General features: G+C 38.1%; 2 protein-coding genes across 4 annotated transcripts; one reads left to right on the forward strand and one right to left on the reverse strand.

Annotated features, from left to right (window-relative positions):
- Window positions 1-141: 141 nt before the first annotated feature.
- Window positions 142-13,665, reverse strand: gtf2e2 (general transcription factor IIE, polypeptide 2, beta). Of its 3 annotated transcripts, XM_068320815.1 has the most exons (9): window positions 13,444-13,665; window positions 12,170-12,288; window positions 11,126-11,294; window positions 4,973-5,055; window positions 4,587-4,694; window positions 4,167-4,349; window positions 3,904-3,997; window positions 367-482; window positions 142-279 (listed from the first exon to the last, which is right to left on the reverse strand). In XM_068320815.1, exons 3-9 carry the CDS (start codon window positions 11,283-11,285, stop codon window positions 163-165), a joined length of 861 nt encoding a protein of 286 aa, XP_068176916.1. In that variant the 5' UTR covers window positions 11,286-11,294; window positions 12,170-12,288; window positions 13,444-13,665; the 3' UTR covers window positions 142-162. The 3 variants fall into 3 exon arrangements, with proteins under 3 accessions (XP_068176916.1, XP_068176917.1, XP_068176915.1); XM_068320816.1 differs by lacking the exon at window positions 12,170-12,288 and having other exon boundaries at window positions 11,126-11,290; XM_068320814.1 differs by lacking the exon at window positions 12,170-12,288.
- Window positions 5,890-10,775, forward strand: smim18 (small integral membrane protein 18). Its single transcript, XM_068322396.1, has 2 exons — window positions 5,890-6,157; window positions 8,947-10,775. The coding sequence occupies exon 2, from the start codon at window positions 8,957-8,959 to the stop codon at window positions 9,278-9,280; it is 324 nt and encodes a 107-aa protein (XP_068178497.1). The 5' UTR covers window positions 5,890-6,157; window positions 8,947-8,956; the 3' UTR covers window positions 9,281-10,775.
- Window positions 13,666-13,691: the final 26 nt, after the last annotated feature.

Genomic DNA, 13,691 nt, shown 5'->3' on the forward strand with positions numbered 1-13,691 from the left:
AATTGCCATTTATTCCACGTAACACAGGGTCAAAACGGGAGTTCAAAGAAGGAAAAATAAACCATATTTTCTTGCTGTGAAAAATATCTTGTCTCAGAGTGACCTGGCTCTGTCCTAGTTCTGACGTACAGATTCTAAATCTGTAATGTTGAGAAAAGTGATTCACTTCTTAGGAACACCATCTGAGTAGTCCTCCAAGACACCTGCCAAATGGTTGTTGTGAGTCTTGAATTGCCTCTTCCTTTGACCACTTTGTTTCTTCCTCTTCTGAACAGGTAACTGTAAGGAGCATAGCAACACTTGCTCAACAAAGTACTGTATGTATTCAATGAAAATCAAACAGAACGGAGTGTATGGAACACTAACCCCTTTCTTTGGCCCAGTTTCTTGCATGGAGGAGATGCCTTGTCTCTTCAAGTATTCCTCAATCTTCTCTTCATCCATTGAATCAACTGGTACACTCCTCCATAATTTCTGGAATTCTGCAATTGTAAGACGAACGTGTTTTATAGAACCATACTGATCAAACAGCAGGACACTTATCATTTTGATCGAGAATGATGTGACATAAATCACACTAGGATGGAACCAACAATGTCAATGTAAAAAGCACAATTATTAAGTGATTTTCATAGGTCTCTGTATTACACTGTAGCTAAGAAAGAAGTGGGTACATAATATAAATCGCCGGGTATTTAAAAAGTTTAAATAACTGATACAAGCATCCTCAGGCTTCATGTCAAATCCCACCTCTGAAGAATTGAACCACCCTAGTCTGGTTCTGATTGGCTAGTACTCCCTTGTCTGTCTTGATGAGTCTAGAAAATCGTGGGCGACGATTGGTTATGACAAATATCCTTCAGCCAATCAGATATGTGGGCGGGTCATGGTGGCGCCATCATGGAATTCGTAACTAGCACAATAGCCTGTTAGCTGGAAAACGACGATTATCTTCTCTATCCATACTGCTTAATTCGAGTGAGTAGACCTTGCTTTTGACAACGTATCTGGGGGATAAATTGAGGCGTCATTTAGTCCAAATGGCTGACTTCCAAATGCTGAGAGCTTTGGTACAGCAGCGACTGACTGCGGCAGCTGAAGACATATTCGAGCTGTTTGAAAGAACAATAGCAGGATACGAGGAGAAACTTTACCGACAAAGAACACTGGGTTCTGTTTTCGCAACTCAAGTCCGCTTTGACCCAACAGACGTCCAACTCCTACTATCTGCTAAAAACATGGTTCCCCCTGAGCTGCAGGAGTGGAATCCTAATGAGAACCAGGACGAACCACCGGAGCTGCCACACATTAAAGAGGAACAGCAGGAGCTCCGGACCATCCATACAAGAGAGCAGACTGAAGGAGGGCTGGAGGAGGCTCAGATCACCAAATTCACATTCACTGCTGTCTCTGTGAAGAGTGAAGAAGAGGATGAAGAAAACCCCCAGTTTTCACAACTTGAACACACCAATAAGGTGAATAGAGAAATGGATAGAGGGGGCTGTGGAAGGCCGGTGCCAGCCAGGAGGTTTGATCCACAACCGGACCCTGCACACCAGATGTCAAACTCCTCTGAGCAAATGATTGATTGTATTCGTAACTGGGAGACAAGTCCACCTCTTTCAGGTTTGAACCCCTGGAAAAACGATCGGTTGGCTCCTGGAAAAACCTCAGTTAGCTCCTCAGAATGTACCAAAGGTTTCAACAAAAAGACACACCCACAGAAACACACTGAAGTCCAAACAGCAGAGAAGCCATTTCGTTGCTCTGTTTGTGGTAAACAGTACTTACGGAAGAAAACCTTAACAGATCACATGAGACTTCATTCAGAACTTAAACGTTTCAGCTGCTCAGTTTGTAAAAAAGCTTTCACATTTAGATCTCATGTTGTGATGCACATGCGAGTCCATACAGGGGAGAAGCCATTCACATGTACTGTTTGTGGTAAAGCATTTGGATTCAGTGAAAATCTTAGACAGCACATGAGAATCCACACAGGGGAGAAACCCTTTAATTGCAGGGTTTGTGGTAAAAAATTCACTCAGCTCCCTCATATGAAAAATCACAAGTGCACTGGTGAGAGCAGTGGAAGCACATGAAACTGTGGGGGGGTGTTCAATCTGATTTCTACCAGCAGGACTGAAGCAGTGAGAACATGAAATAATTCTTACCTTTATTACAGATTCAAAATTAAGTCCTGTACCTTTTCAGCTGAGCTAAAGTTGTGGTACCAGTTTTTATTTAAATATTCCGTAGAAATGCACTTTTTGATTGTACATTTAGTTATTGTTTTAGAATTGATTTCTTTATATTACCTATAGAGCGCTATGGTAATAATTTGATATCAAGCAATGTGAATTTTAAGATAATAAACATGCCATGATTTGAATTCAGACTCCTTTGGTGAAAAAAAGTTTTCATGTAGGCCTCAGAACTCGAGGCTATGACTTGCATGCAGCGTCACAATGAAACCACTTCATCCACAAATGGGCAAGATTCTTGGGCTCAAACAGGACACTTTAAGTTGTTAGTTTGCCACTGCTCTTTAGCGTTAAAAGGTGGATCAACATTTGGTCAGAATCCTTTTAAAGGTTTGTGTGTTTCCAAAGAGGTGAATAGAGAAAGGAGATGGGGGCATTTGTCAGTTATCCTGGAGATGCCTCAAGTTCCACCCTGATTACTCTGATGACCACCACCATGACCTGAACCCAGAGCAGAGCAAGAAGATGGATGGAGTTGATTAGAAAAAAAGATCAATGCAAATAAAGATTCGTAACCCAATGAAATAATGATCTTTATTCTGACTGTTTAAACTATTAATAGATTCTTATTGTGGAAACACTGTGGCTTCAATCAATGGAATAAGGGAAAATGAATAATGGCGGGTTTTTTTATTGAAAATCTTCAGAGGTGGTTATATTTCTATAGAAAAAATGTTCTAGTGAGTAAGACTGATCAGTCCAGGTATTTTCAAAAATCTAGGTATTCTTGTCTACAACAGTGATCTGCCCTGTTGTTTCAGGATTAATTTTGACAAATTTCTTCTTTGTAAACTGTTATAATTAACCTAAACAATTTTCATTTGTGGTACAAACATGCTTTAACAATTTTGTAACTGGTATAGTTATCATTAGTTTAATGTTATATTCATTGTCAATCTACAAGTGTTAATTTATCATTTTAAAAAAATTAATTGATCATGAGACAGAGAAAAATCAATTTAATGGTATGATCATGTAAACAATATCTAAATTGGGTAGGCGAGACCAGAAAGACAAGGCCCAATGGTATACTAAAATGTAAATTGCAAATATTACAAATGAGCTCATGTTAATATACTAAAAAATGTATTCTGGTCAAAAGGAGTCCTTCAGCACATTATTCTCAATCTCAGACCTTATATTTGAATTGGATAATGTTCGCACGTCAGAAAACATTAGAATGTAATTAAATCACAGCCAGTAATGGATGACAAGTTTTGATTTTAACTTTGATGACAATCCATAAAGATGGAAATTCATTATCATTATCTTGCTCCTAAATGTGATTAACACAACAGGTAACATTACATTGTCATGTTTACAAATTTAATGTAACGCAAAGCACAAAACACAGCAAGAGTTATGTAAATGATTCCTACACTGTTCAAATTTACAAAAGTGATTTGACTTATGTGATTTCATCTTTACCTACAGGATGGATGACAGGTGAGAAATATTTCCATACATACAACGTGAAGCATTAACCCACGTGATGGTAAATGTATACGATCAAGTAATATAAAACTATTGGACAGGCTGTATAATCTATCTTTTAAAGGCTGAAAAGTCAATACGTGATGTTTCGTATGTTTCTAATGAGAGCGACAGGACTATAACTCTGACAACAATGAATTGTACTTACCTTCATCTACAGTAAACTGGCAGTGTTTGTCATTGTAGAATAGGATCTTCTTCTTATCCGGTCTTGTCACAAAGATAATCTGATCTCCCAAAGCCTGTGAATACATGAAAGCTTATGCTTCCGGTGATATTGTTCATTCACCAGAGTGTTACCTCTTTAAGATACAGTATGTCCCTTCCTTTAATTCAGCAACATGTCACATTAGGCGGCGTATCTAGTGTCAAGATACAAATGATTCAGTATAAATTGTAATTGTATGTTACTTTGATGGCTTTTGCAGAGTTTGGCAACCCTTCCTCGATATCATCCAGTAGAACTCCTCCAAGACCCAGCTGGTCATGTTTGTCCAGAAGCCTCAGCAAGGCTTTCTTGTCCTTCAGGTTGAATTTGGGCTTGAAGCCATACGTACCATCTCGAACGTCAATTTTTGGATTGTTGACCAAAGCCTAAGATCAACAGAAAGTGAAAGATATTAAGTCTTCAGCCTAAAAAGCTCTTTTGATTTTAATTTAATTTTGCACAAGAGTGAATGTTTTTTTATTTGCATGTGCACATAACATTTTCAACACAAAACACAAGGTACTTGTTGCTACATTTAGCTGCCTTCTAGTTCATTTCAGAGAAATTTGTCAGTATATTCAAAGGTCTGTTCAAGATAGCTGATGACTTAAACATGCACACACCTCATTCATAAGCCACTGTTTCTGTTTCATGCTGATGTCAAGAAGTTTGGTCTCATCCAGAATCTCATCGAGGGACAGGAAGTGTGTATCACCATTCTGATGCCTCGTCTGACGGTTAAAGACATAAGCAAAGATTTACATAATGAAAACAATATCCAGTAGTACCTCCAGATATGAGCTGCTTGACATACAAGTTTTATGAAATACGAGCTATTGTACTGTCCATATTTTTGTTGGACTTAAGAGCAAAAATCTGAGATATGAGCTGTGCTTCAGGACACAACCGCAAAGTTTGTGGAGTCTTTTGCCATTCCAGTCTCAATGAAGCCTCTTCTCCCAGCCATATTGATACTAAGCTATTGTTGGAAAAAAATTGAGAGACTTACCTTCATGTAATTTACTATTTTGGCTAAGCAGCCAAACTTGTACCCAGAGCTTGCCTTGATGTTAATGTTTCCATTACTGGATTCTGGAGAAAGAGAATATAAGAAAGAAATATTTTTAAACATCATATTAATCATACTACTGATGCTAAAGGCCAGACAGAAGCCATGACCATCTGTATGTGAAACTATTTAAAGTCAATAGACATGATTACATGACAACAAAACAAAACAAACAGAATTCATTTCTGAGGTAACTAGTCTGTTTTATTACATCCCGCTTAGAAGCAGTAATGTATTGTAATTATCAGTGTTTGTGTGTTCGTCCGTCGATCCGTTCTATGTCCACCAAATATCTTCGTAACCGTTGCAGATAGATGAAACAAAAAGCACATTACTCGGGCGGCAAAGGGGATGAAAATGAGATGATGAACTTGACAAAACTAGGTCAAGTTTGAACTTTTGTACACTCAGGAACCATCTAAGATAGAAAGACGATGAAGAAGGCCAGCGTGAGTATGACCATAGATCAAAGCTAGTGCTTTGATCAATGACAGTAGATCAGAGCACTAGCTTTGATCTTTGACCTATGTAAGTAGATCAGGGTAAAATTTTTAATTCAGTGGTGTCGCGCGGGATGTCACAATCTGTGACTACATTGGTACAAGTAATTAGTTGCAAGTGTTTTTCTACATTTCATTTAGTCAACAATTTCATTGAAAATCAACTATGTTGTAGTTTGTCTAGCTTTTCCTCTGTTCAGATCCCCATCCAAAGAAAACAACAACAACAAAACCTAAGACTCCTAATAATGGAAGCTGAAAACAGTGAATCATGAACGATTCATCGTGTGGGTGGGAGCTTCTGTTGCTGTGAACTACTCTGTAGGCAGGACATAGAGATTGTGACAGACTGCTCAATGAATGGTGCAGAGGCAGGGCGAAAAAGCACCAATGATGGAGAGGAGCCTGTTCTGCTTATCAGAGACAAGAAGATCTGTAAGGAGTGGCGGAGGGAGTGAGCAAGTGCACGCGTGATGGCAGAGAGTGCATGAAAGCGCTGAAGAGGAAAACAGGTCGAGGAGAGAAGACAAACAAAGCAGAGGGGAAAACGGTGATAGGTGGGGCACCGAAAGAAGACAGTGCATCGGTTGACTTGCATCTTCCAAAGACTGAGCAAAATACACATGTAAGTCTGCAGATTTTTCAGAGCAGCATCATGAGAATAACATGTCCATGTCTAGCAGCAACTGACCTTATTTTGGGATACAGTCTGTAAGCTGTTCTTAGTCTCACTGTGTAGTAATGACTATGCACTATAAGTAATCGTGCAATTTCAGGAGAAATTATGTTTCCTGTAGAACGGTCAATCTGCATTTCATATTCAAACCAGGAACTATGTTAAGTGTAATCTATCCAATAACAACAACTGAGATCTTAAGGGGGCAAATGTAATAATATGGTCAAAGATTGAGGACAGGCACAATTGTTTGATAAAAATGGATCTGTCTGTAATATTCTGGTTTGAATATAAAGCATTAGATTCAATTCATATGTTTTTCTATCTCTCTCTGTATTATATGTACTGATGTGCATCTTGTCTATGTTTGTGCGTGGCAAAGTGAGTGAGTACATGTATCAAGACAAAATTAATGCCATCCTGACAGCTGTGAGGAGCCAGCCAGGGGCATTGAGAGTGACTAATTGCTTTGGTGTGTGTCTCTATGTGTGTGTTCATTGAGAGGCAGTCGCCATGTAGCCTGAAAGCACTATCTGGCCCTAAAACGCCTTTATGAGTACGACTGGGGTGGGGCTGATTTAGGGCGTGTGTGATTACTCTGACATGAAAGGATTGGGGTAGGGGGCAACATCAAACCAAAAACAAATTAGAAAAAGAGGTTGTCATGACAACATGAGTTTAAGTGAAGTTGACTGGGGGATGCTTAAAGGTGAACGGGGAATGAACAGGGAAGAAAATTCCATCTTCGCTCCCTTCTTCAGTCTGTTACTATAATCTAGCCAACAGTAAATGTATGTTTATGTTCCTGCCTTACTTGATCCAGTGCAAACCATGTTGTGGTAGTCTTTGGTCAACATGCAAGAGAAATGGATTATGGCCATTGTTATTTTGAATTATGCACACAGGCAAAATATAAGTAAAGCAATTAATTTTATGAAGGTCATGAATTGTTTTTATACAAAACCAAACCTGTAATTTCAAATCACATTGTTACTGGAAACCAAATTAAAAGCCAAAAACCTACAAAAGAGTAACCTTCATGTATCATATCTATATGTACGTATGACAATCTTTATCATATCTGAAATCTCCTTTTGGCTTTTCCCCTCAGGGGTTGCCACAGCGAATCAGTTGCCTTCATCTATCTACCCTCATGTCCCTTTTCCCTACAAACAACATTTATCATATCTGAAATAAAACTCATGAATCCTTTAATAATCCCTGTAGGGAAATTTTCCCACTCAAAATATTCACGCACGTATATCTTACAGGCCTGTACACACGCGCATAGACACATGCACCCACGAGCACCCACACACACACGCACCCACACCCACACACAGGTTTTCAGCAATACTATCTTTAAAATTGTAAACTGTCCTGGCACATACATCTCCTATCAGTATTTGATAGTCACATTAAAAAATATTGACCAATTCATCCATACTGGTTACTTGGTCAGCCTCCACTGTAATCATCGATGTTAATTACCGAAGACAGTCAATCATGGTTACAGGACCTAGCTTTCCCATTCTTTTTGTGCTCCTGAGTGAATATAACTGTGCCAGAATAGAAATGTGATGTGTAAAGATTACACATCATTTATAATCAGGGCTTTGAACTAGTTCATGGAACGAAAAAGAAAACCAGAAACTTTTTAATTATTATTGTATTTTTTAAAGTTCTGGAACAGAATTGGTTATTCAAAATAATAGTAACCAGTTCATAATGTTTTTTTCATTCTTGGAAGAAAATATCTAACCTCATGTTTCCCTTCCTGTCATTCACTTGATGCAGAGTTCCCCAGACTCTGCTCTGAAACTTTGGTACTTTGAAGGTCCGAGACTTTGAAACGTAGGAGCTTTGAAACTTTGCCGCAACTTTTCCATCTACCTCTGATTTTCCATCATCTGTTCCATAACTGGATCAGTGCTGTTGTACTGTTTACGGTAGGGATGTATCTATGGTATATAAACTAATTACCTTAATTGCCAATTTAAAAGTCCTAAAGCTACTCATCTATTTATCTTTACAAGGAACGTTATTGACCAGTTGGGGAACTATATTTTTTTGTTCTAACTGGTTCAGGAACATCAGTTCATGGGTGGAATGTAAAACTGGAAACGTTATATTTTTTCTGTTCAGAACGAACCAACTGGCAAAAAATTCTGGTTCAAAGCCCTGATTATAATGATAAAACTCAGATGTCAACATAAAAAAACTGCAACACACTGAGCCACTGCCACATGGGGGCAGCAGTGGCTCAGTGGTAGAGCATGCGGTAGAGCAGGTCGTCCAATGTTCCAAGATCGGCAGTTCGATTCCTGCTCCCACCAAAAAACAACCGCAGGGTGAGCTGACAGTGTGAGGTGTCACTGCCGAGGCGCCCTTGAGCGAGGCGCCGTTCCCCTCATTAGCTGGTCATTTGGGGTGCACCAAGAAGGAGCTGCCCACCACTCTACCTCCCATTGCATGCCTACAGGCCCCCTTGTGTTTTGTGCATTCTTGATTTCCCTTCGAGGATTATAATAGTATATAAAATCAAATAAAAAATAAATAAATAAAAAGTTAGAAAATTCAAAACATTATGCTCTAGAGTGATTCTGCTGATTCATTTTTAATCATTCTCTCTCCAACGTATTTTATGACATCACTAACTTGTCTCATTAAAGCCACCAATAAACAGTGTCAGCGACATTAACAGTCTGTCTTTGTCCCCCTTTTTTTTTTTGCTTCAGATCAGAAATCATGGCCAATATTACCACCATTACACACCCAAGTAATCTACCATGGCACCCAGAGGCTGTACCTCTTTCCCACATCTCCTTACAGGTTCAGGATAGCTACCCTTTCCATGATGGTTGGAATGTGGCCTGCTTCATCATCCTTCTGCTCTTCATCCTCACTGTCCTGTCTCTGGCAGCCTTGGCTGTTCTTTATGAGCTACTGGACTGTGGATGCTGCGCCAAAGGCAAGACACATCAGCAGCTACAAGCAGAGGGTCTGGGAAGCTGCAGCAAGCTGATGGCCAACATTTGCAAGCAGTCTGAATCCCACACAGAGGTGGTTTAAAGGCTACAAGGATTAAAATGAATACCATGAATGTGGATTTCTTTGCTGATGTTGGTAGAACCAAAGTATTGACTTTAGATGCGCAGTGAAAAAGACTTCTTAAATGACTCATGAACTCTTAAAATTCTCACAATTGAAAGAGTTCACCTAGAAGAGATATGATGAAGTTGAAGAGCAGTGTAAAAAAAAAAAAGGGACAGTTACCAATAGAATTAGTTAGCTATCCATTTCTGTTTTAAGGGAAACTTCTCATATCTTCATTCAAGACCGCGTTACAGACAGAGCAGTAGCTCGTGAGCCATGCTTTACACACAATGCACAAGAAGTAAGAAACAGCAATCAAGTAGTTCAATAATAGTAGTATTTGAAATAGTTGTATTGTGGTTATTATGTTAAACGCTGATACCCTGCCCAGGTTTATAAGATAAGTAGTTTGACAACAGCTGCAATGCTTACTACTGAGAAGATGATGTAAAACAAAAAGGGTGTCAGCTAATGAGGACTTTCATTATTGTTGTGGCATAATAGTATTGTAAATTTTGATAAAGCTGTGATTGTATTTTTAGTAAACTGTACGGTATGTTATCAATATGTTCAAAAGTCTAGCCCAATGTCATGACAAGTGACAAATTATTATTGCCCAATGATGTAACAAAGTTATTTTTGTGAATGAACAGAAGAGCACACTTCAAATGCTCCAGGGTAGAATCTAGCCTAAACTGTAGTGCTTTGCACTGACAAAACTGGAGGCAGGTATGATGTAAGATTTTTCATATTTTTATTTTCATTTAGTAATACATTCTATACTTTTCTGTGCTAACACTGGGCTGTCTCTGCCTTCCCACACCAGTGCATCCTGTGAAGGAATAGATTAAGTGTTGTTCATCTATCTTTATTCATCAAACAAGCAAGTATGTGTGTTGATTAACATGGTGGTCGCGTTGCCATTTCCGAATTAATCCCTAAATGCATACTAAAAGTATTTAGTGAGCCCCAGGAAATACTACCAGTACTTAGTTTCAAATCATTCGTATTCTTCAGTTGTTTTACAGGGTTGCCACAAAGTCAAAATATGTAAGTGTGTTACATTGTTTTATTCACTGTACAAAAATGGTATCAGGTATTATGTTTTGTTTATGTGACTAGCCTTATCATGGTGTGTCACTGTTATAGTGAATAAATAGATCAAGTCTGTTTATATAAGGTACTCATGAGGGTGATCTCCTTGTCAAGTATTACAGACAAGATTTTTTTATTCAAACTGGGAGGTTTGACAAACTCTGGGAAGAAGATGATGAGAAGCTCTTTCCTTGTAGAAATTACTTAGACAATTTAAAAAGTGAAGAGAAACATGAGAATGACAAAGCTAGACCACTTGGCATGCACTCTAAATTAGACATAATGTCTATTTTTGAGGGATATGATAATAGGTAACAGAAATGAATATGCTAGTTAATTACAAATAATTAAAGTGCCCTTTCTGTCTGTATATCTTTTGACAATAGACTGAATATTACAATTGCTAAAAATATCATTTAAATATATTAAAATGCAGTCCTGACATTCTTTCTCTGTCTGTTGCCTGTTACTTTGAAATAAATACAAATTAAACTTACTTTTCAAGTAGTTGTCTACACAACAATGGTGACTACTGCATCCCTTCTGATGACTTTTATATATTGATAAGCAGCACCGGAATGGTATGATGGCACTGGATTTTTCTTTTTTTTGCAGTACAACAAGGCTTCTATTCCTGGATTATCCACTAACATCACTAGTAGATAAGTTTCAGAAACAAATAACTCAAATTTCACTATTTTTAAAACATCTAAAGTCTTCACTTACCAGCGCTGTGTTTGGATGATGAGGAAGAGTCCTTGTCAAATTTTGGTTTCTTTTTCTTGTGTGACCCTGAATCCGAGTTTGACTGTCTTTTCTCAACAGCTGGCGTAGAAAGAGCTCTTTTCTTGAACAGTTCCCTTTCCTTCAGTAGCGCTGGATCCATCCTTGCTGACTAGGCACAAAATTAAAGCCACAATAAGAATAAGCAACAACTGATAACAGAAGGGGAAAGGTTCTAAAATTATGTATGAGACATTTGCTGAATTTTTAGACTCCTTGCGTAATGGTGTTGTCAGGGGACTGAAACAAAAAGTGTTTACATACTCATTTACAAAATTACAAACTAATTTTGGAAATCTCTGCATGTGGTGCATGCAGACAACAAACTACACTGTGTGCACAACTACTAGGCAATTTGTATTTCTGAGGATTAGTTTTATTATTGAGGTAAAAAAAAACTTTTGGTCAATTGGAAATGTTGATAAATATCAAATCTAAATATTTAATAAGGTAAAAGTGTGATTTTGGCTTTCTTAGGGAATATCTATCTGTGGCCAAATGTTGGGCAGCTATTTATTGGTGCGCACAATTATGCAACTAAATTTAAAAAAATTGCATCTCATTTATTTTCATCTGTTAAAGTGACCATAATAAACCAACAACTCAAAATTTCAAAGTTTAATAAAAATGAATAACCAATATAGCCACCCTCTTTTTCAAAAATAGCAATAAGCCTTGCATTCATGGGGTCTGACAGTTTTTTGATCTGTTGATGAATAAATATTTGTGCAGCAGCGCCCAGTCTGTTCAGAGAGGTGTACTGTTTTCCTTCAAACTTCATCTCCCATTTAAGCGGTACCCACAAGTTCTCAGTAAGGTTTAGGTTAAGTGAGCATGGAGTGATACCCTGCAAAAAAATCATGCTGCAGAGTTTTTTCCTGTACCACTGCTTGAAGAAAGTGTCTTCTAAAAAGTGGCCATACATTTGAGAGTTGACTTCAAGTCCACCTTCAACCTAAAAGGTCAAACTAGAACAACTAATAATACCTGCTCATACCAGTACCACCTCCACCTTGCTGGCTACTGAGTCGATATGGAGGCTTGTCACCGTTTCTGATTCAGCCAGGAGCCCATCCATCTGGTCCATCAAGAGTCACTCTCATCTCCTATGTCCATAAAATTATTTTAAAAATCTGTCTTCAGCTATTTGCTGGCCCAGTATTGACGCTTCACCTTGTGTATCTAGTTTGAGTTTCAGCCTTCTTCACTCTGGCCGTGTATCTGAGCACTGAAAAACTTTTACTTCTGAACATTCCAGATATATTGCAGTTCTGGAATATGACAACACTGGATGTTAATGGGTTCCTGGTAGCTTCACATCTGACCCTTCTCAAATCTTTGGCTGCTAATTTATATCTTAATTTCTCAACGTTTCTTGCCACCCTGTCGCAAAAAAAAAAAAAAACATTCAATGGCTCTGTGATCACACCCAAACATCTAAGCAATTCCAACAGTTCTGCATCCCTCTGAAAGCATGTTTATACTTTTGGCCCATTTTGTCAAAAGAAACAAATCTGTCTAATACAGTAATTCTGTTTTCCTTAATATAGGGTGTGGATCTACTTAGGCCGTACCTGTCTTCTTTATACAAATACATATCACCTGAACAGCTTAAATTGACTAAGCATTCAGGTTTATACATATGCATAAAATGTATGATACGGTCAAAATACTCACTTCATAATTATGCACACAGTTTATACGTGGGACATTCATTATCTCTGACACCACGCATTAATTTAGCGGCTTGATAACAGACACATTTCCTAAACAACACGCACTGTTTGGGTACAAATATGTAGAGAGTTCCAAAGGTCAGGGGCAACGGGTCATTTAACTGTTTTGACCGTTCAGAAATCCACCTAAAAACCGGTTGAAATGTAACCCCCCTGAGTCTGAATAGCAGTGGTCCACCCTCTTACACAAAATTGAGAAGCGAGATCTCGAGCATGTAAATGAGCAGTAACATTAGCTAACACCATTTTACCAGTCGGAATACAAGACATTAAATTCACACAAGTTCAATACGCATTGTTCTAAAAAGGTCTGACGTTGTTGCTTGCTAGCGCTAATGAAATTATGCTAACACAGTACATAGCAACAGCTACCACTGCAAAGCAACAATCCACTCAGTGTATTTTAACATTATCCATAAATGCAATACAAAAATAAATGAACAAATGTAATGATCGCTCAAGATTTAGCTTGTCATTTGACCTTAACCTTAGCTTATCACGTAATTTAATTCCACTGAGCCTTACCTGACACTTTGTTCCTGCTGTCAGTAACAGGCTAAGTCCACAAGACTAACCTTTAACCACAAAGGCTATGAAGAAGATAAAAATCAAAATTTCGCTTTAAGTTTGACGACAATGTCAGTCAACATCAATTAGGTACCGTCCTACACAGAACACAGCATCTATTATTATTTTTTCTTCTTCCTCTTTTCCCTCTTCTTCTTTTTTTCTTCTTCTTCTTCGTCTTTTTTCTTCTTCTTCTTCTTCTTTTA

This window comes from Antennarius striatus, chromosome 8 (genome assembly GCF_040054535.1).
Source record: "Antennarius striatus isolate MH-2024 chromosome 8, ASM4005453v1, whole genome shotgun sequence".
NCBI lineage: Eukaryota > Metazoa > Chordata > Actinopteri > Lophiiformes > Antennariidae > Antennarius > Antennarius striatus.

Bases quoted from the DNA above. Each gene is read 5' to 3' on its own strand.
- smim18 (XM_068322396.1), top strand. From the start codon at position 8,957: ATGGCCAATATTACCACCATTACACACCCAAGTAATCTACCATGGCAC.
- gtf2e2 (XM_068320816.1), bottom strand. From the start codon at position 11,285: ATGGATCCAGCGCTACTGAAGGAAAGGGAACTGTTCAAGAAAAGAGCT. The intron at 4,350-4,586 runs GTGTGTGCATGT...TGTTGATCTTAG, and splicing joins AACAGTGGCTTATGAATGAG to GCTTTGGTCAACAATCCAAA. The intron at 3,998-4,166 runs GTAACATACAAT...ATGTATTCACAG, and splicing joins ACTCTGCAAAAGCCATCAAA to GCTTTGGGAGATCAGATTAT.